The sequence below is a fragment of the Saccoglossus kowalevskii genome, chromosome 14 (genome assembly GCF_978046115.1).
Source record: "Saccoglossus kowalevskii chromosome 14, keSacKowa6.1, whole genome shotgun sequence".
Classification (NCBI taxonomy): Eukaryota; Metazoa; Hemichordata; class Enteropneusta; family Harrimaniidae; genus Saccoglossus; species Saccoglossus kowalevskii.
Genome location: NC_140654.1, coordinates 13,160,714 through 13,185,255, shown reverse-complemented (window position 1 = coordinate 13,185,255; position 24,542 = coordinate 13,160,714). Strand labels below are relative to the sequence as shown.

The 24,542-nt window shown below is 39.3% G+C and overlaps 1 protein-coding gene across 1 annotated transcript; it reads left to right on the top strand.

Annotated features, from left to right (window-relative positions):
- Positions 1-1,764: 1,764 nt before the first annotated feature.
- LOC100369683 (uncharacterized) lies at positions 1,765-23,826 on the top strand. The gene is made up of 17 exons (XM_085507466.1): positions 1,765-1,899; positions 5,780-6,478; positions 7,244-7,974; positions 8,659-8,799; positions 10,671-10,848; positions 13,685-14,218; positions 14,311-15,329; positions 16,040-16,216; positions 16,998-17,676; positions 18,148-18,402; positions 18,899-19,120; positions 19,210-19,434; positions 19,939-20,160; positions 21,019-21,240; positions 21,577-21,792; positions 22,194-22,406; positions 23,394-23,826. The coding sequence occupies exons 2-17, from the start codon at positions 5,782-5,784 to the stop codon at positions 23,726-23,728; spliced, it is 6,066 nt and encodes a 2,021-aa protein (XP_085363592.1). The 5' UTR covers positions 1,765-1,899; positions 5,780-5,781; the 3' UTR covers positions 23,729-23,826.
- The last annotated feature ends 716 nt before the right edge of the window (positions 23,827-24,542 follow it).

Below are 24,542 nucleotides of genomic sequence, written 5' to 3'. Positions count from 1 at the left end.
TTTGCGAATAGTCGTTGTGTAGTAAAATATTAGGGCCCTTTTCAACCTGGTCGTCTAACTTCGCACGGTCCACGGAAACTGCGTCATACAAAGTATTTTTTAAAGGTTTGAGGGAAGGTAAATTTAGACTCAACCCACCCAATGGCGATCGCTATGTTTCTATAACTGTATGAATAAGTCATCGGCTTTACGTAATCCATTGTGTCCCTCCCTCAGTGGAATTGATAACACAACGCCATGACAGTTTTCACGCTAGGTTGAGACTTCGCGGACGATTTTTTGTCCGTTTCCCTCGAATTGTAAATGTTTCTATTTTATTTTTTTTACCTGACGATTTAACATCGGCAAATTACGGTGTATGGTGTATTTCTAACTATTCTTTTGGTCCATCGAAAACATTTTTCCTAATTCAATTCCAACGGGGACTTTGTCATTAACAATGAATTGTTAATAAGTATAATTAATATGTCATTGTTTTATTTGAATGTTAAGGATATGAGAAGATGCTGACAAAATGACTGGTGCCTTATATCCATAGCGTCATAGTGGTCAAGATTTCTGGCCATCTTGATTTTCTTCAATAGGTGCATGAATGTTAAAGCGCCATCTACGTCGTAAAATGCTTCGATGACATACCTTGATCAGCAAACAAGTGAATGAAAGATGACATTCAGCGATATTTAATATATTTGATATATTCGAAAGCATGATTTACGGAATTTGTCACTATTATATAACCAATCTTTATTTAATATTCATAACACCTTACCATTACGTCAATCAGGTTCGTTCATCCCAAGACATGCAGTAGAGAACCGGTCCGTTCCACCTATTATATGCAGTAGAGAGCCCAAAACACTTTTGCCATTATGAGCGCCATAGTTACACATATTTAACTACAATTTGTTGTCAATATAACATAAACAAAACGACAAAACAGTAACTTGAATACTTTTAGTTATGTGAACATTTTTTAGCATTCTCCCCTAAAAAATTATATTGTATATTGTATTTCTTACTGTGGTTCACTTGTGCTACCTTCGAAGACTTCTGCTTTACAATAGTTCCTCTGTGACTATAGACGAATGGTATAATATATATATGACTATTGACACTAGCGGGCGCTGCAGTTGCGACTGAAAACAAGTACATCATTATGTTAGTTGAAATCTACATATGTTTCAGCTGGCGTGTTGTGGATTATTAGACATATTACCGCAGATGTGTGTTTTTTTCTGAAATAGTATGTAGTATATACATGTGCCGTATATGCTGTAAAACATGTCTTTTTTAGCTAGCATGTTATTTTAGCTATTTTAGCTAATCTGTAATTTCGCTAATTCAAGATGCAGCTAATTTAATAGAAAGTATATTCTCACAGGGAGATAGTCGACACTTTAGCTAAATTAAGATTCTGTTAATTCGTGCCAAGAATCAAATCCGCTAATTTAAAAATTGCATGCAGCTATTTCAACGTGTTCTACAGTATGTTGTAAACGCCCCACACCATGCACCACTAAAACCTATGGGTGTGTTTGATGATCACACTGTGTGACCATATTTTGTTTGCAGCGGAGAGAGACGGTGATATATGTGAGTGAGATTCTGACCAAAGTCTTTCACCTGTCGCTGTATACTCTTTGCATTTGTGACAGATATAGAAACTGTAACTTGTCAATTGTCAGTCGTTGAACGGTGTTTCCAACCCGCCAACAACGGTCAATAACGAGATCTTAGCTCATTTGCATATCTACGATTGTGTCGGTTCATGTAACAAATGGAGTGGGGAGTGTGCCAGGTAACTGCAATGTAGGAGGCTCAAAAAACGCATCGATAGATTTAATTGTATTCAGGATCACCAGAAAACCACCACAGTGTACAGTGCATGCAGGAACACAGGTATTTTTTTATTTATGACGAGTTGACTTGATCACCTTTATCGCTGTTGTACATTTCTCCTGAGATATCTATGGTCATGGGTAAATACATTTCATTACACCGATCACCGCGTTAACAGGAATTCAGTGTACAACACCGTGTACCAATCAAAGGTCGAATTGTTTGTTTGTATTCGGGTGCTGTCATGACAACGTCGGGAAATGTCTGAAATGTGTCGACTGAGTTTAACCATGAGGTATATGGATAATGAAATTAGTACTAATTAGGCAATGATGACAACAATACTACTAATAATAATCACATAAACACAAATATTACCGTGTTTTATCACTCAACACGTGTCATTTTCGTGATAAAAATAATAATCGTTCTACATAAATATAATTTTGTTTCATGTTCTGTATATTGTGTGAACTATGTGTTTGATTTGACACACTTTTTAATGTTTTCCGGGACTGTAAAAAAAGGCAACGCCGGTCGTCGCGGAAATTACATCCAACGAACAGGTGTTCAGCTCAATATAATTAATAACAACACACATGAATTACGCACAGCGAGAATAATGCTGTATGTGACCGGTTCGATAATAAATATGGCGACTTTTATCACACACTTCCGAGTGATCTTATCGTATGCCAAACCCGCTAGTTCTGCACCGACGTCGGATGCGTGAGTCAGAAAACATATGTTTTTCTGTGTAGAATCTGTTACCATTTTTTCTCGTACGGCGAAATGGAAACTATTGTCATAGGTTTTACTAATTTCACTATGAATACGAGTTAAGAAGCAGGTATTATTTTTCTCTTCCTTAAAAAAGACTCCTAGAGCGTGGATAAAATGTATCATTGAAATGTGCGCGATCAGTCCCCAGGCATGTACATTATATGTTTTGTAATATGGCGACCAGTGTATCGTCTGTTCCGGCAACTCCAAATGCACCATTGTTGAGAGTAACTATGTGCATTACACGGCTGACCTGCTATGCCATGTTTTACTGCAACCCTTTTATATTATCACATTTTCAATTAGATCATTACAATGACGGCAACAACCAGGCAATGTGCACTGTGTGAGGGCGTGAGACGGGTCACACCCATGTCCAATACCTCAACGTCACAACGTACACGATGTGTTTCCTCTGGGATTGTTTGTTGTTGTCAGGTTGTGTTCGATCATAAGTCATCATGACCGAGCCCTTGATAAGCCACGTAGGAATGCTGCAAACTTATGCCTGGCGACTCAATAATGCACACGGTGAATTAAACAGTCGGTGTTTATCGAAGTGAACACATTAAATTCCGTTAAATATGCAATGTACATTTGAAACACTCGCAGTGTATGATATTGGCCGCTCATTGGAATTCTTGAATTCAATCTTGGTCAAATGTCACGAACTTGGTAATCAGATTTTTACTTAAATATACACGTTTAGTGAAAAAATAAAAACAATAAATGGATATGTAAACTGTAACTTTAGTTATAAATTTAGCATTTGACAAGTTTACTCACAGACAATGAGCTTTGTGGTTTGGCTCTGGACCTACACATATAACGATGAAAGAAGTCCGGCATGGCTTCTAGTTTTAGTTTATTTAATGCTAAGAAACAATTACACAAAGGTCAGGTGCGTATATAGCATTCTCGCCGTGTTCCCACAATGCAACTAATTGCTTACGGTCATTGTATATAACACTATAAAATTTAATCAATAGTTCAATAACACGTGTTCTAATTGCAGGATGGACAATCGATTAGTATTGATTTAGGTTTTGGACATAACAATTGCATTTATATTTGAAACCATTAAAGGTAAATCATTGCAGAGTATATATTTTCAAGAAAAGATAGGCAATTTGAACACGAAACGCGCTTGTGCGTTCGAATTTCGTCTGAACAAATAAATGTATTTTACAAGCGTTGTAGACGCGTAACGAACACGAGGCGATACAACCACTATGCAGCTTAACGTTACAGGTTTGAATAATTTACATAAAAATTTAATAAAAAAACTAAAAAAAAAATTAGAATTGAGAATTAAACATATGTTCGTTACAAAAGACAATTGACGGATGACGGGTTGACCGAAGCCATAAGGTAACACACCCATGGAATGCGATGTGGTTGTGTTTAATGACTAAACTTCATATCGTACGTGGCACGAACAATACAAATCCATCAACTGTTAGTCAATAAATTTCTGCATTTAAATGACTAACAGTTATTCGTAAGAAAAGAAACAGATTTATTGGGTACTGTAGTGTATTTTATATAACAACTTGTCGAGACCACCTTTACACCTTCAAACAAAGACCAAGCCATGTAGACATTTAGTTGCTATACTGGAAAACAATTACGATTCGGACGTGGTATCACGTACGTATGCTTCGTCGCGGTAAATTAAACTACATCAATGCTGTGCCAGAAGTGAATTAATTCGCATTGTTTCTATTTTTAGACAGCCACCCGCTTTGAAAACAAGCAATAATCGATCGTTTTCAAACAGTACACCGTGACTTACCCAATATGGCAAATAACTAAACACGTGCGTGCGTGTGACGCTATGTGAGTGCAAACTATTATTAACGATGTCTCGTTTCACTGTTTATTACAACAACATAAAGTCAAGCCACTCAACACTCATCCATCACTCCCCCGCTGTTGTTAAAGTCTTATGCGCCCGAGTACATCCCGAACAATATCCCGAACGTGCCCCAAACTTGTCGGAGGTGGAGGTTGATTTTACTTCTAAAATATCAATACGTATAGTCCAATGTCCAATACATAAGTCGATAACAGTTACCAATAGTAACATGAAACATAGGTCAAGAGGTCAATCCATTTGACAATTAGATTATAACATTTATGCTGAGGGTTTTCTGACTTGTCCAGACAAATGGGCGACCACAGATCGACGCGCGCATGCGTCACAATTTATATACACATATACGATATTTATCATTGTTGTCCTAGGCTTTCGTACACGACTCGAACTTTACTGTGATGATACTGGTCGAATTCATGCTATTTTCTGGAAATCAATTGCCACACTTCTCATCTGCAGCCATTTCATCTAAGCTATGTGTCCTGCAGAAACATTTAAAGGGTGGTGGTCGTCGCCCAACGCATGCGTGAGATATGGGACTCATATGAACAAAGATGCGACGACTACGCTAAGGTCGTCCAATACACGGAAAATGTTCGATATAGATCACTTACGAAATACATAACAACGAGGTATATGACTGCGCGATTTAACTTTAACTTTTGCTTATTAACTCCCCCAAAAATTGTTGACAAAATCGTGTTAATTAGTCCCGGTGCCGGTTGTTTGCGTAAAATTAAGGCATGAGATACTGACACTCTGGTCCAAAGATGTGATTGGGCTTCGTAAGCGAGCATATGACACATCACATTTAAGAAACATCCGGTTCATTTTTTTCAGGGTGAATTGTCAGATTGCATTTACGTTCAAATTTGAGTAATTTTCACATGATCTAGATGAATCATATGTTCAATATAAACTTGACCTTAAAGGGCGGTGGTCGAATTTCATGTAAACAAACAATGTATTTTACAAGTACATGTTGTGTACGTCGCTATTAGTATCATATCGAACACGATGCGACGCGACAAGACCACCCCTTTAAACTACAGGTTATTTCAGATTCCACTAATGTTGTTCATCAAAATGGCAGTTACTTTGTAGTTTGTTTTGTGGGGATAATAAAGTACAGTGATAGTATTGTACATGTCTGAAACTTTCAACTTTAACAAGACAACATGCCTGATAACGAAAAACACAAAACAGTAATATTTTCGCATTTAGCGATATTGTAGTTGACATATAGTTTTAATACCACATCGTTTCTGTTTCAAATAGGCATGGAAAACTCTACAAAAGTACTGAACATTACTATTGTCCAGCAATGTCACAACATCCAGAGACTTTTGGAACATTTGAAGAAGAGATGGAATTGTTTTCTACCCAAAGTTATCGCGTTTACTCAAGCTATTGACAGAGCCTTGGAAGAATACCGTCCTCGTCGTATAGTTGGGGACCAGATTGTAGACCTCAAAGAAGTCGCCTTGTGTCGAGACAGTCTGGCAGTCAGTGAAAGAGATGCTGATTCTGAATTGGTCGGCGAATTTCATGACCTTCTTAGAAGATCATTAGACTTAAGAAAAATAAACAGCAAACTGGCGGAAATTCTGCGTGAAAATTTAGAAGATAGAGGGAAAGAAGAAAAGTCGCGATGTCTACGAATGATATTAAGACGTTTGCTAGACTGGAAAGACTGTGCGCCGAAAATGGCGTTTAAAATACATGTTCACTCGGATTTGAGTAAACGGTTAACACTCCGAGCCAAAGGTCAATGTGGACTGCTCATCAGTCTCGTTCCATGTAGCATCGACCACTGCAGTTTTATTGTTGAATATGTTGAACGTGGCTGGCTTTCTGGAGATGCCGCGGACAGAGCACCGAGGATCGTGTGTAGCCGTGAGAGGCGAAGGAGCATGTCATCAGACAGATGTTCTGCCTGTAGCACCGCTGATATTGAGGGAACACTCTCCGAACGCAGTGTTTCAGAACGTAAGTGTTATTTAATAATTGACGCACTATATATTTGACAAGATGTTAAAACCTTCGATACGTCACAATATACGAACTCTTAGTCTAATAGTGTGTCATAATGTAATGGATGCACCCACGGTCGTTACAGGAACACTGAATAATGTGGTCAAATTGAGTATAGATTAAAGCCAAGGGGTCGTCACCTGCGCACGCGACGATAACAACACACGCTAAAGACGCAAAGGATCATGGGAAGACGCTTATTTGTAAACAATGACACGCTATGGCCATCTGACGCATGCGCAGATGACGACTCTTCCGCTTTAATATTTGTGTCTCTAAACGTTGATATACATTGAAATAATGGATGAAAGAATGAAAAAATACTCCGTGGCTGCACTTGGATTAATTGTATGAACCAGTGATCCAAAGAGCCAAGATAATAGACAAGTCTCGAATTCCGCTGTCACTTTGGAAACTTGCGCGATCTGGTGTAAAAAACGCCCCAATTTCGTCTGCTCGCGCGGGGGGGGGGGGGTCGCTGCGTAAACGTTCGAAAGCTCATCAGAACGCCGGCAAACAAATGCGCGAGCTAGACCCCTCCTCACAATCTCGCACGGAGACCGACTGATGGCGCTTTAACTCGAAACTTGTCTATTACTACATCTTGACTAATAATTTAGTTAGATGTGAATAAGAAAAATAAACAACGCTTGTCTAGATGTCATGTGTGGAGATAACAACGATTTAACATTTATTATTTCTTTTCAGTGTCTATTGGAACGTCAACAGAGAGAACCATTTCATCAGCTTCTAGTTATAAAAGTTTAGAATTCAATAGTTCGGATTACCTACAAAGCTGTTTAAACGAGTATCGCGCTAGAGTTGCCAAAACGGAATGCAGTTGGACCAGAAAGGATGTTAATTTCACAACTTCTATATTTGGAGTGGGTATTCTAGGCCCCGAAGGAGGAATCGTATCTATACCATTGTCAGATGTCTACTTTATTTTGCCGAGAATCGGACCACGTGGTTGCACTGAAGTGGATCAATCCTCTGGTGAATTTGAGGTATCGTTACTCCTCGATGCTAACCGTCATGCATCGCGTCTGCCAACACTGTCAAGCAAACAGACTTACGTTAGTCCTTTAATACGATGCGGCCCTCTGGGAACCAAATTAGACAGAACTGCTATTTTGTGCTTTCCGCACTGTGTACAGGAAGCGCGCAAATGGCACTTCCAGGCTTTCTTTCGAGATGGGGATCGATCACCATGGAAACACATCACCGAAGAGCGTGGCTTCCATTTTTTAGTACGGGAAAAGGATTATCTCCTGTTCGTGGACCGTCTTGTAGAAGTTCAGGTTATTGCAGAAGTTGTGCACGTGATCGATACACCGAAGCTAGTCCGGGTAGGGGCGTTCTCGGTTGAAGATGACGTCAGCTGTGATACATTTCATTTCCGGTTAAGGATATGGAATGATACTAAAGCAGACACACAGGTAATAATGGACATATTTCAATACAATTCCTATTTTACTGTTATAACTCGCAACTTCCTTGCACAATGAGTTTTCATTCACTTAGGTGTGACTTCATTGGAGAAATTGCATAAAACGCTTTGGTTGTTACACCTAGTCGAGCTATTTTAATATGAGATTGCACATGGACGATGACGCTCGCGTCGACGCACACACGTTCTTTTTTTTTAATATTAAAGGGCGGCAGTCGTCGTGCCGCGTCCTGTTCGATATTGGACTCGGAGCGACTTATGAACGCGTGTAAAATACATTGTTTATTTACATGAAATTCGAACACGCGCTGCGGGCTTTAATATCACAATGCAGTGCAAATCCCATTTGCTGTATGCACCGAAGTTCATGCATAATTTTTTTTCATCTTTGCAACAAATTAAATTCTGGATCCAAACAAATCGATGTTGAGCACATTTTAGCTCAAAAAGGTGTGAAAACTGTCGTTTTTGCGGCGCCGAATTACCAACATTTTAATACGGAGATCCGAAAAAAGGTGTCCAAATAGTTGGCCAAGCTTCAAAAACAGGGATCAAAACCGCGGTGCATACTTATACACTTTTTCAATGGGAGTAAACTACGCCCCTACTCCAGGGATGTCTTGATCTATTACATACAGTGTATTTATCCATGCGTCACTTTTATCTTTGGTAGATCGTAAATACAATGGAGCAAGGTCATAGGTTATGTCCCGATCAGTTGCTGCAGCTTCATCCAAAAGGAAAAGAAGTCATCGTAAGAACTGACGGTGTGCAGCCCGACGGATGGCGAATAAACGAGACACAGCAAGTGCAGGTACATCCTGGGGGCTCATACCACTAAATGGAACTCCATAGACGACAATGTTAAAGCGGTAAAGTCGTCACCTGCTCATGCGGCAAACGGCCATAACGTGTCGTTGTTTACAAACAGACGTCTGCGCATGAGCCTTTGTGTCTTTAGCATCGTCGCTCGGGAATCAATTATCGCGCATGCGCAGGTGACGACCCCTCCGCTTTAACGATATGAGGAGATTGCTATATGAAAATGATAGACAAAGTTGCAAACATGGCTCAAAAATAGGAAATCAACATGCCAGTAATCAATCTTATGAAAAAAAAAACATGCTGGCCAGCTCAAACTCTTGCAAATCCAAGGTAAACAGGACACGCCTACTGTACCTTTAGAAATTACTGGAAAAACACCAAGATTAGAACATCCAATTACACACATAATAAACCCACAGATACACAGCCGCTAAGTAATAAACAAAAGACCACATGTTAGTTTCACCTTTGACCCAGGTGATGCAAGCCCTCAATCAGGGCGCGCGCGAGGAAAACATATTTTAAAAAATCATTGGGACTTGCAAGGCATTTAAATTGTGATTGGTTGATTAGTGACATGACCCCTGGGTTGATGTGTGTCCAATCAAATTGGTTTACACATACATGTACGTGTTCATTAATCAAATCAAAACATTTCAGTCTAATATATTGAATACTTTATTAGCAAATATAAAGCATATACAAAGAAATAAGACGATCTATATAATGATGTTAAAACGATGAATGTCTTTATATATCTGGAACTGGATTTGGGGGAAATCTTAGCGGTAATACGGCAATAGGGATATAGCAGTTTTCTTTTGGGTTTCCTTTGTACACCGACATCGTCGCTCGCTTTAAATCAAATAATACTGTGAATATAAGAATACATGATGTACACATAAGATACTATTGTGGATGTAAGTACACATGGTTTTCAAATGACAACATTGTTGTCATAGACTACTGCGAATACAAGAACATGGCATACACTACTGTAGATAAAAGAACACGTGATGTAGATGTAATGCATTACTTTGAATGTAAGAACAGGTGATGTTGCAATACCAGGCATTACTCCGTAAAACAAGTTAAAGGGCGGCAGTCGTCGCGCCGCGTCCTGTTCGATAAGGGACTCATAGCGACGTATACAACGCGTGTAAAATACGTTGTTTATTTACATGAAATTCGAACACGCGCTGCGCGACGACCACCGCGCTTTAACCAATTCCAGCATCAGAATTGAAAAGTACACCATCACGTGATAAATTGATAGTGTAATGATGCAAATATACCTAGTATAAGATACTGCTATATTCTCACCTACTGCCGCTGTCTCCACGACTCCAGGGGGCGTTGTCGATCTATATATCGGGTATTCGGCATCTGCTGTGTCACTCATTATCTCCAGTAGATCACGTGCATTCTTTGGAGTTGCTAGTTGTGTGATTCTCGCTTCCCGACGTTCTGGGCCGAGTGCCGAATTACACTCGACAGTCAAACGCTTCATACTGCCGAAAAGGATCAAGAGGAACACTATGTTGGCATTTTTATATATTAACTTTGATGATCGCTAACAAATCATATTGAGTGGTACGAAATTACAATTGAAGTGAGCGCAATGAATGAGATCTAACTTTATGTAACTTTTACACGCCCTCAACGTTCGGTTCTCAAGTGTCATTTTGTTGAACTTTGACAGCCCCAGGAAAAGGTGACTCGGGTACAGAAAAAAAAGTCCATTGCTATAACATGCTTTGAAGTAATATTTTGTAATAGTGTGTTTCATATTGTAAACACGTCATCATAGCGTAATAATGCAATTACATCTTGACTCACGTGTTTGACCTGTAATTATAGCCTCCGAATTTCTGCACGTCAATAAGTGTACCGTCATCTCCGTTGGCAAATTCAATACTGTATATTTCAGGATCTGATCCATCCGATCCTAGACATCCTAAGTTAAGATTGAATGCCGCGCCAACGCCTGGTTCTCTGGCGAGGATATCACAGACTTCCTGTAAACTGCTCGCACCAAGTACCGCTCGATTTACCAGCCTACGAGCTGAAAGGTGGAATTAGCGTATGTATGAATGTATGCAGGTTGAAACGCATGCTGTTTCAAGACATACATGATATTTCTTTTAGAGGGGACGACAGTGTTAAAAACGTATGCTTTACAACGCATATTCATAAAAAACTGAAATCTTCGCATACGACTGAGTATTCGTTTGATGAAAAACTTAACTCTTTCAATTAATCGCATTAAGCACATCACATTGCATCACAGCAATACATCGCATTGCATCACAGCAACACATTGTATTGCATCACAGCAGCACATCGCATTGCATCACAGCAACACATCGCATTGCATCACAGCAACACATCGCATTGCATCACAGCAACACATCGCGTTGCATCACAGCAACACATCGCATTGCATCACAGCAACACATCGCATTGCATCACAGCAACACATCGCATTACATCACAGCAACACATCGCATTGCATCACACCAATGCATCGTATTGCATCACAGCAACACATCGCATTGCATCATAGCAATACATCGCATTTCATCACAGCAACACATCGCTTTGCATCACAGCAACACATTACATAACAGCATTACATCGCATTGCATCATAGCAACACATCGCATTACATCACAGCAACACATCGCATTGCATCACACCAATGCATCGTATTGCATCACTGCAACACATCGAATTGCATCATAGCAATACATCGCATTGCATCACAGCAACACATCGCTTTGCATCACAGCAACACATCGCATTACATCACAGCAATACATCGCACTGCATCACAGCAACACATCGCATTGCATCACAGCAATACATCGCATTGCATCACAGCAATACATCGCATTGCATCACAGCAATACATCGCATTGCATCACAGCAATACATCGCATTGCATCACAGCAACACATCGCATTGCATCACAGCAACACATCGCATTGCATCATAGCAACACATCGCATTGCATCACAGCAATACATCGCATTGCATTCCACCAATACATCGCATTGCATCACACCAATACATCGCATTACATCACACCAATACATCGCATTTCATCACAGCAACACATCGCATTACATCACAACAACACATCGCATTACATAGAACACAGTACAATTCAGCCTAAACACAACATATCATAATATCACTTGACTTATTCATTCAACGCTGTGGCCTTTTCAATACTGACCAATTCTATCGCATGGGAGATAACGTTGATAAATAGTGTTTCCCGTCATTACCAATCCATGTATGTTAAACCCGAACGTATCGGAGGGTAGTACACCGGGGTCGCAGTAAGACACAAAATGTTCCTCTGTAAGGTGCGTGATTGGGTTAACAATCTGACAGTTCACCAGAAATCCTTCTTTTATTTTCCCAAAAGTGTCCTCTGTGTGCGTCATCAAAACCTGTAATGAGGTGAATGTGAAATAAAAACAGACACATTTTTGGGGAAAAAACATCGAAGATTACAAAAAATACATTTCCACTGACCTCGGCGTCTGTCTGAATTGAAAGATCGGTGCAACCTTCAGATGTTGTATCCCTGGTAACGTCTACTGATGCAGAGTGTGCCATATTGTACAATTCCACGGAAATCAGATTGAGAAACAACTGCATGAACGACACAATATAATATGAATAATGATTCGTTTTGTTTATTATTCATAAGTTTTGTTAGTCGCCGCCATCACTGTTGCTGACGCTATTTTTACGTGAACACTGAGGTTTAACTTGAATAGTTGCTAGTTGATAAAAAAAGCATTAGTAGGTGTCACTAGACCACACACATGCTTCTGAATTCACATATCCATATAGATGGAGCGTTCTGAAGTATGAGCGACTTGATTACCTTATCAAACGTTACCCCGGACCCGTCTGCCATGCCCTGTAATTCTTCAACGTATTGTGGGTAAACTTGCTTTGCTGTACTAAGGTATCTGTCGTACAGCTGCTGGCCTCCAAATTTCTGAAGAATATCTTGAACCTCGTCAATAACATCAGATGTACCAGCTTGTATTTTCTCTTTGAACACGCTCCCCTAGGGAAGTCATAATGCTTGTATGTTGGCATTATAATTATAAAAGACAATATAGAGAAGTGATGTTTTACGTTGAGATTGTTTTTCACTATCCGAACCACGTCTAAATGAAAACAACTGTGAATGAAATATACAGTTAATGTAATCACAAAACATTCGGACATGGATTGCGTGATGTCGGCGATGAAAGGTCAAAGTTACGATAGTCACGACTTACGATTTGAAAACCGACTTCGTAGTTGGTGCCTCTTGCGAACAGCATAGGGATCGACATAATGCTCACTATAGATTCGTTATAGATCGCGATGACAGTGTCCAAATCTACAATGATTTCACGTGTGAAAAATACACACGCAATGAAAACATTCCCCATCTAGCATATTTATCTCCAGGTAGATAACGTCACGGTTAATAAATTACTCGTGGGTAGGTCGAGGGGTCATCATTGAATAAAGAGTTTATCCCGAGCACATATAGATGATGAATTAATAATACCATTTTAAGCACCATATTTTTCGCCAAAGCTTTGATCAAACATTCTGATAATTCTTGGCTAAAGGACATAATTTTCCATTGCCTTCTTATACTCATCAATGTGGGAAAAATTGTGCGTTTATTTTTGTGATACCGAACAGAAGTTGACGTTAGCGCTTAAAGAGTTTACCCTATAACCTATAGTAGTTATAATCACGTAAACATTACATGGCAGAGGAGCGTAAGCGTCTCGTGGCAGAAGAGCGTTAAAGTCACCTGGCAGAGATGTGTAAATGTCACCTTGCAGAGGAGCGTAAAAGTCACCTGGCAGATGTGTGTAAATGTCACTTTGCAAAGGGACGTAAAAGTCACCTGGCAGAGGTGTGTAAATGTCACCTTGCAAAGGAACGTAAAAGTCATCTGGCAGAGGTGTGTAAATGTCACCTTGCAAAGGAACGTAAAAGTCACCTGGCAGATGTGTGTAAATGTCACCTTGCAAAGGAACGTAAATGTCACCTGGCAGAGGTGTGTAAATGTCACTTTGCAAAGGAACGTAATTGTCACCTGGCAGAGGTGTGTAAATGTCATCTTGCAAAGGAACGTAAAAGTCACCCGGCAGAGGTGTGTAAATGTCACCTTGCAAAAGAACGTAAAAGTCACCTGGCAGAGGTGTGTAAATGTCACCTTGCAAAGGAACGTAAAAGTCACCTGGCAGAGGTGTGTAAATGTCACCTTGCAAAAGAACGTAAAAGTCACCTGGCAGAGGTGTGTAAATGTCACCTTGCAAAGGGACGTAAAAGTCACCTGGTAGAGGTGTGTAAATGTCACCTTGCAAAGGAACGTAAAAGTCACCTGGTAGAGGTGTGTAAATGTCACCTTGCAAAGGAACGTAAAAGTCACCTGGCAGAGATGTGTAAATGTCACCTTGCACAGAATGTAAAAGTCACCTGACAGAAGCGTGTATATGTCACCTTGCAAAAGAACGTAAAAGTCACCTGGCAGAGGTGTGTAAATGTCACCTTGCAAAGGAACGTAAATGTCACCTGGCAGAGGTGTGTAAATGTCACCTTGCAAAAGAACGTAAAAGTCACCTGGCAGAGGTGTGTAAATGTCACCTTGCAAAGGAATGTAAATGTCATCTGGCAGAGGTGTGTAAATGTCACCTTGCAAAAGAACGTAAAAGTCACCTGGCAGAGGTGTGTAAATGTCACCTTGCAAAGGAACGTAAATGTCACCTGGCAGAGGTGTGTAAATTTCACCTTGCAAAAGAACGTAAAAGTCACATGGCAGAGGTGTGTAAATGTCACCTTGCAAAGGAACGTAAAAGTCACATGGCAGAGGTGTGTAAATGTCACCTTGCAAAGGAACGTAAAAGTCACCTGGCAGAGGTGTGTAAATGTCACCTTGCAAAGGAACGTAAATGTCACCTGGCAGAGGTGTGTAAATTTCACCTTGCAAAAGAACGTAAAAGTCACATGGCAGAGGTGTGTAAATGTCACCTTGCAAAGGAACGTAAAAGTCACATGGCAGAGGTGTGTAAATGTCACCTTGCAAAAGAACGTAAAAGTTACCTGGCAGAGGTGTGTAAATGTCACCTTGCAAATGGACGTAAAAGTCATCTGGCAGAGGTGTGTAAATGTCACCTTGCAAAGGAACGTAAAAGTCACCTGGCAGATGTGTGTAAATGTCATCTTGCAAAGGGACGTAAAAGTCACCTGGCAGAGGTGTGTAAATGTCACCTTGCAAAGGAACGTAAATGTCACCTGGCAGAGGTGTGTAAATGTCACCTTGCAAAAGAACGTAAAAGTCACCTGGCAGAGGTGTGTATATGTCACCTTGCAAAGGGACGTAAAAGTCACCTGGCAGTAAAGCGTAAACGTCTTCTGGCAAAAGAGCGTAAAATTGACTTGACAAAAGAGCGTAAAAGCCATCTGGTGGAGGAGCGCTTTGAGGCCCTAATCAAGTTTTGCAATATTTATATTGTCTTGTAAAATGGAATATATATTTATACCCGCAACAACCTTAATCATTTTAGGATAGCGACCCACAGCAAAAGATTTGGACAGTGACGGGTCCATATCATAAGATTAGGTCATTTCGGAGCCTAAAACAGACAAAATGAACCTTTAACAACAGACTGGGGCAGTGACGGGCCCACCACAACATACGTTAACATTCCGGGACGAACAACAACGGACCTGAACAGTGAGGGCCCCACAACAACAGATTGGGTCATTGGGGGACCCACATCAACAGACTGGGTCATTGGGGGACCCACAACAACAGACTAAGGACAGTTTTGGACCCACGACAACATACTGAGACCGTTCGGGAGCCGCAACAACAGACTTAAACTGACTGGGACCCGCTACAAAACACTGGGACAGTTCGGGACCCACAAAAATGACTGGGCCCGCAACAACAGACTGAGACAGTAGACTGCTCACGCATAAAGAAATTATACTTTGAATAACGATTATTAAATGAAGCATTCACTGCTATAATTTTTGCTTGAAGTCTACAAGCTATTGAGCTGCTACAGACTGCGCCACGGTATAATGAAGTATATTTAGTACACACTATGCGATAAAGATATACACTGGCTCAACCAACAAAATCTATAATTATGATAAACTATCTTGTATATCCTCTATCCATACAGAGGTTTGCATTGCAAGATTTATGGCACTCCGTGTTGATGTCACGTTCGTTCCAATTCGAGTATTATGGAAGACAGCTAACTCCGTCCATTGCAATGACAGTGGAAGTCAAACAGGCGAATTCAATAGTCAAGTCATTGCAAATGAACATCACAAGGAAAACAAGTGGGGCGTCAGAGGTAATCAATAAATTCTATTCACACTCTTGTTTGTATGGTAACACAGCCTAGCTGAAGTCTCATGTGTCGGTGTTGTCTTGAATATTCGACTTTCAGTGTCGGGGTTGCCATGGCAGAGACATTCGCGGAGAAAATGTGACTTGTAATTAAGCATGGGTACATATATCGTGACGTTTTCAATTATAATAGCCCAAGCAGTATACCTATATTTGAATGGACAATATGGATGTTATTTTAATACAGTATATATGGTTGTATCCATTCAGCTCATACATTAAACTGGTGCAGGCGTTGTGTGTAAAGAACACACAGTAGTTTTCGTTTTAAATTTGCAATTACATGCACTTTGAATTAATAGTACGTACCAGTAATTCAACGCGCATGTACCTTGAATTAATAATACGTACCAGTAATTCAACGCGCATGTACCTTGAATTAATAGTGCGTACTAGTAATTAATAGTGCGTACTAGTAGTTAATAGTACATACTAGTAATTCAAACACATGTACCTTGAATTAATAATACGTACCAGTAATTCAACGCGTATGTACCTTGAATTAATAATACGTACCAGTAATTCAACGCGCATGTACCTTGAATTAATAATACGTACCAGTAATTCAACTCGTATGTGCCTTGAATTAATAATACGTACCAGTAATTCAACGCGCATGTACCTTGAATTAATAATACGTACCAGTAATTCAATACGTAATTTTTCATGTTAATTTCAGTTTGTTTTTAAAATGTTTTTTTTAGTGCTCTAATATTATCTTGCAGATGGTAGATGACGTAACTGTGGATTACGACACCTACGATGTACCGACTGAAAACGCTGAGACCTACTGTCATAATAAGGAATGGACAAGTTCATTTGAAGATGACCCGGATGATGACCATCAAACGCTTCTCACTGAAATGGCTAAACCCGCACTACTTTTGCAGCCAGATATCCACGACCGCATGTGTGCCTTGTTGGCGATGAGAAGGCACTCTCTTTCCAACAAAGCTAAAATATTTCTACCACAGCCTCAGCACGTTCGTAATTCTCGGTCCGGTTCGTATTCAAGAACTAGCAGACCCCGAAACCTTGCATTGATGAGACACTCTGCTCTCAAATGTACGGAACTTGTTGGTGGGAATTCTAATAACACTTCCGAGAGATATCTGGATCAATGGCAATCGTGTAATCAAGAAACGTTTTCAGATTTCCGTGGTTTAGCGACCCGACTGGGGCTCTCGGCGTTAACCATATATTGGCTCACTAAACAACGGAACCCCGAAGCTCTACTTGTCGCGTTTTATTCAATTATTTGTAAAATAGACAAAAAACCGCTTAGTCGGTCCTTAAATGAGCTGCACCATCATTTCGATATGATCGGTCATCAGGCTGCACAGATGCTTTTAACTGGTTCCATTGAGAAAGCACTAGAAAGTGAAGTCGAGGAAGAACGAAAAGGTAGGTAGAAGGCGCTATCTCGTATGGGATGGCTTTCTGTCACGATCTTGTTTACACTGTTCAGGGGAGTCTCAACAACCATCCCAAAGTACCGTTTTCTGAGAGTTTTCGGCCTTTGCTTTCACCGCGATGGTTGCTATGCGGTGAAAATACCCGGATGTCCGCCTTCAGGCGAGTTCACAAGAATCTGATAGAAGAGTCATCTCCGGTGCCTAACTTTATCCAAGAAAAAAGACACAATTTCAAATTTTACCCTGCTAGTAATTTATTGTCAGATAAAATTGCGACTATTTCGATAGATACACTATATTAATCCATAATAGCGGGTGAGAAGGGCTAAAGTCTGCGAGTCACATGACCAAACTGAACTGCTGCCCTTTCTCATCCTCGTCACCTCAATACTGTATTAATATTTGTTTGATTGAATATGTTTCTAACTTAATCATTCTCATTTAATTGTTTCTTTATTAGAACACAAAAACATGTTCGAGGAATTTCTCGAGGACGAAAAAACAATCGAGCGCAGGTCATCGCTCACTACTATGAGTGATTATCTGGTGGACAGAGTTCGAAGAGAATCTATCCATTTGGAAGAAGATGAAGTGAAGGAAGAGCTCAACAGAGCTGCTATTAGACTGACTGATGGGTGTCAGCGAGCGGGATATGTACCAACAAAGTTAACCAGAATGGAAGCTAAGGCGCGAGATTTACAGGATAAATTAGACGGTTAGTACACATAGTTTTACATCGGTTGCAGTGACTGTAAATGCATTTTTTAATTACGCTGTTTTTTAATTACGTGATTTTTGTGGATAAGTGAATTTTATTAAATTAAATCCACATGAACTTGTAGAATAAAAATAAATCTCATTGAACTTAAAACCCATTGAAATTGCTCAAAACATCAAAATATTGAAATTAGATGCGGGTGAAAATAAATGGTCATGCAGTAAATTGGCCACAAGAGGGCGCTCGATAAACGTGTGCAGGGTACGTCGTCCCTTTACAGCACGACAAACGTGGAAATGTGTTTTACGGTTTATTGTTATAGCTAGATGTCAATGTTAACCAATGAAATACTAAAAAGTTAGATTGGAGTCCACATTATACAAATTCTCGCTTGTTGGGAGTTACGTTTTTAACTTACAAATTCTTACATAGTTGAGATTGAAAGTAAAAAAATCCCAGTAATATGTTATAGTCTGACATATTTCCTTTTCAGGAGAGATTGGTAGATTTACTGAGGCCACACTGTCTACTGTCGAAACACGACTATCTTTACTACGGCGCCATGTTCAGCAAGTCTTCATTACGGACACCATATTGGCGGAGAAATTCTTAAACGAAATCACTGATATTGAACTCCAATCGTCAATAGAGGGGGCTGTTCAAGATGTCGTGGAACTGGTGGGAGAAATAGACGCGCTGGAGGCAGAAATACAAGGTAAAAAAATAATCACGGGAAATAATTTTAAAATATATCTCACGATTTAGTAAACACTCAAAAAACAACGACTTTCAATATCGTTGCAGCCGAATCCCATTCACTGTGGAGGACATTGTCTGTATCCATCCGCGCTGCAATAACAGAATTGAGACACGTGATGAAGCGGGAAACTAAATATTGTCCGGAAGTGTCCGAACCTTGTAAAGATTCTCTGAAGATAATAGAATATGAGATACCGGCAGCCAGAACTTCGACACCAGACTTGGTGCAACTACAGAGGGCGTTTAATGACGTTGAGTCCCGATATAGAGGCAAGTAAAAATCATTGTTATTTGTGACAGATGATCACAAATTGTGTGAAGAGGGAAGCTGGCAACTTATAGTTCCGTTGCAATAATTAATTTTGATGAATGACCTTGAGATTGGATGCCGTCCAACTTGATTGAAAGAAAAACTGGTGCAATTGGCCCCAGACCAGCCATCATGCAAAATGCAATTTCGGAAAATGCCCCGAGTCACTCCCGGTCTACATTTTAAGCGGGAGAGTCGTCACTTGCGCACGCGCGGGAATTGAGTCCCAAGCAACGATAACAACACACACTAATAACGCAAAGGCTCATAGGTAGACGCGAGTTTATAAACAATGACACGCTATGGCCACCTGACGCATACGCAGGTGACGACTCCCCCTCTTTTACCTAGAGATGGGGCTAACTGTCCGTCTGCATGGTACAGTGTGTTTCTGCTCTTAAAAATGTGAGACGGCATCTTGGCTGAGTTAAAGATAACATCTGTGTTGATTACATTTATACCAGATCGCAGTGTGCACAAAGCAAAGAGCATTTACCAAAGTATTATGAATAAATTACGGTGGATTAGTGAGAGAGTTGACGAAGATTTGTCAAACGACCCATCAGCGAATGACCTAAGGTCAACTGTACAAAGACAACAACGAGAGGCAAATGAGTCGTTTGGATTCTTGGTTCAATTACAAGAACTACTGTGGCAAGTAGAGAATACGGAAGATATTGTCAAAGGTAAGGGGTCCATATACCATAAAGAGAAACATTTCCTAATTTACGCAAATGAAGTGTTTACAAGGTTCACACCAAACTAGTCCCATAATTTACCATTGAATTATAAAAAAAATTGTATAAATATAATTGCGAACCATACAACTAACAAACAAAATCAGAGATGGTTTCTTTATCAAAGTGGGAAGAAGATAACTGTGATATTTGTCTTATCATTTGTTATAAATAAATAAAATTACAAAGCTATCAAGTACTGAATAATATGATTATCTTGTCGGGGTGTTGGATTGGACAGTCGAACTCGAAGTACCCTGAAATAACTTTTGAAAATGTATTCGATCTGTTGGATCTTCGTTTGTTGAGTCAGTGAACAAAGTAGACATGAAACGTTTAAAACCAATCTATTTCGATATCTATCTAATCTTAACAGGCTACCGAATGTTTTTCCACAAAATTGTAGCCGCTTTAGAGCATTTTTGAATTACCTATTGTATTTTTCAAAATTGAAACTCAATTAGTACAATCTGTATTATGTAAATAAATAAAAACAACTTTATGTTCAGAGAGTCTTTTTATGAGCTATGGATTCATTACTTAAAAACTTTCACTTTGTTTAAAAGATGGTAATTGTAATATGCAATGTAGATCGGATGAGGATACGGCGTTTTGTTGACCCCTTGCTGCAGGGTTGCTTAACAAATCTACGGCGTGGTTACTACCAATAATATTGTTTAAAATACGTGTCAATGCACTTTCCTCGTAACAATACTTATCATTTGTGTTTGTACAAGTGTGTGGTACCATAGACCCTCCAGTATGGTGGTACTAACAATACATTTACAAATATTTGCATGTTTTCAGCAAAACTGGAAATGACATCACAGTCGCTCAAACAGTCACTTCAGTCGCACGTGAACATACTGCAACAGACAATGGGTGACACATTAGGAATCAGTGAAACGACTTCCGAAGTGAAGTTATCTCTGGAACGAGTTGGACGTGAGTGTACTCGTAAAAGTACTTCGCTTACACGGTTGAGAAAACTAACCTCAGACGTCGTTTCCATGGAAACTAAGATCCATGGTAAGTACAAGGTGATCGAACACCCATTGCTGCCAACTAGGTTACAATAAGTTTCTATCTTATACTTTTTATTTTATCCCAATTTTTTTATTAAAATTTAATTATAAATATTTACATATATTATATTTTGATTGACTGTTTGCAGGTAGTTTTTGTATATTTTGGTAATCTCGGAAAAATGTGACAATAGATAAAAAAATATATGAAATAAATATTATATAAAATAAATAAACAACTGCAAGACACGTGTGTGTTCGGTACTTAACCTTGATATGGTTAGCTACAATGATGTCATGTTGTCATGGTTATGTACCGCGCAGTTTTGTTTGTTTTCAGACGCCAAAAAGAATGAGTCCAGATTGAGATCTAAACTAGAAAACAAAATACTGGCAATAGGCCAAAAACTGCCATCAGTCTCGTCTTACCAGGATATAGAGATGTTTAAGAAAGAATTGAATGATATTGCAGAGGAGACGAGAATCAATAAACTTTGTAGCACAAAGTTGAAAGATATGTACCATACAGCATTAGACATAGAGAAGAGAATGGAAGGTAAAGTCATACATTATTCAACATAATGTCGATGCATTTCTCTACTTGTACACACCATAGCCGCATAATTATTATTAGTCAAGTCTGTCTTATATTTTCTTGTAAAATAATTCTGATGGAGAAATTCACATCTTTTCAATATAACGCGCCCTCTAGAGTCCGATCACTTGCGACGTGTATGGTGAACCTGAAGTGTTGTCAAAGAAAAAAAAAGACAAATAGAGCTTCACGATAAAAATGAAAAAAATAAGCATTGTGTGATATAATGTCGACAGCCGTGTTTCCTGGAAATTGGTCCGTCTTTAATAATACCATTCATCTCTTGAGGTGTAATTGCACTCTAGGTTTGACATGTTACCCCGAATCTATCTTATCACTTTTTTTTCTATTTGTTCGCGCAGAACAAGCAGCATTGAATAAAATTAGGAATGCAGTTGATTCTAAAATGAAGAAAATTGATAAGTCTGTACGCTCCATCTATCCACCAAATGTTGGTAAAGATCTGCAGGTACAGCTGGAGAAGTACAAAAAAGAGTTATCAGACCCCAAGAAAACTGTTATACAAGTAAAACGTTTAGAAAGAGACACGACGAAACTGGAAGTTAAAGTTAAAGGTAACGATTTGAATAAATATTGTGAAAGATGTTTTGATGGACGAGCTGCTCAATGATCTCGACAAATCACGTGGTGTGGTGTCACGTGCCTGAACGGCGCGAGCTGACACCCGAAACTTATAACGTACATCATGATAGTATACAGAACACAAAGTGAAATATGGTCGATGTCACATTATATCGATTATTTATTTTTTTATTTGTTCCATATGAAGTTTTTATAAGGCTATTTTTTTGTTTCCAAGAAAAAGTCGAACATATATCATTTTACCCAAAATGTAAAAACTACTAGAAATGGCGATGTTCTCACTAAATGATAGAATATCAACGTATTAAATGTCAAAGCATTGACATTCTAGAAGACTCAAACAGTAGAACATTTGCCGACAACCGACCTTGGACAATGAGTAATATACAAAGCTTAACTCGGTCAACGTCGACCGTAATATACCATTAAATGCAGCGTGTGTAGTTATATCTTCGTTTTCATGATATACCAGTCTCAGATTTCATGACAATATTTGTTTATGATCCTATGACAATGCGTTTTTGATTTGGTGACAATATCCGTTTCTTAATGTGTGACGAAGTCCATCTTTGACCTCATGACGATATCCGTCACTGATTTCCGAACAATATCTTAATTTGATTTTGGTGACAATATTCGTCCTTAATTTAGTGGCAATACCCGTTTTTCGACAAAGTCCTACTGATTTCATGACAATAATCATCTCAGATCTCGTGACAATATCCGTCACTAATTTAATAACAATATTCTAATTCGATTTTGGTGACAATATCCGTCCTTAAGTTGGTGGCAATACCCGTTTTATGACAAAGTCCTTTCTGATTTCATGATAATAACCATCCCAGATCTCGTGGCAATATCCGTCCCCCATCTCGTGTTTTGATGTTTATTGCAATTATTTTTTGCTTATTATTATAAAATCCTGTATTTTCGAAGTTTTATTCTTTTTATTTCAACAGATTTTCTTGAGAAAATCAAGCCGTTATACGTGGATTATGATATACTTTGCCAAATAGCAGAAATAGTACAACCAGTGTGGATACCGACAAATGCCGGACTGGAAATGCCGAAATTGAAGCACATTTCATTGGTACGAGACTCCGGACTCCGCGGTGATGCCAAAACGATGCTCCATGCACTCTACGAGAAACACGACAGCAAATTTAAATGGAATACTCTATTGATGATTGTTCGACGGCTTGACAACACTGGAGATGTTTACAGAAAACTGAAGGAAATTCGAGCACTTTCTGGTGAGTGTATGCATCATGCATTCAATGGCGTCCTCTCGTGACATGGCGTACATGGGTGTTAGTAACGTCGTTCAAATGAACAACTCTGATTGGATGTAAATTCGTTCATCATTTGGAAGAAATACTATCAGTAAATGCAGTATTTATAATTAAAGGAAGGCCACAGATAAAAAAAACAAAAACACGAACGCTGTGAACTAAAGTGTTCGATTGATATAAACGGTGTTTTAGTACTCAACGATTCACTATATATACGCACCGCAAAGTAACATTTTAGTAATATATATATCCAGTGTGTATATACTCAACAGCCAACGGGAGACTGTCGGAACAAAATTCAATTTCACGTATGTGCTTTTGTTACAGGGCTACAGAAAATATGAGCACGAGTCGATTTGTTTGAAATGGTAATTATATATGGCCGTCTTCAAGTTGGTTGCTATCTGTGACATCATTGACGTATATTTCATCGCCTTGTACGTTATAAGCACGCCTGTACGGGAAATGTACAATATCAAATGACCAGCGGAGTCACAGAAACCCAGTATGTAACAACGCTGCCAGTCAGCACTCACAGGAGATTCCGGCCTGCGATAGATTTCTTCAATACGGGGCCACAGTTTAGACTTGAGAACACATGAAAAATATGTGTACCAAGTTTGAAGGCAATGGCCACATGTCTTAATACGAAAATACATAAACTATATATCATGACCTTGGCCTTTGACATGAAATTGTACAGGACATTCGTGTATTATGTTTAAGTTCCTAGTCATCCCTCATGTACCTAATACTGGAAACACACAAACGTATAGTGTGAACTTGACCCCTCAAGTGCTTGTAAATCGCATGGGA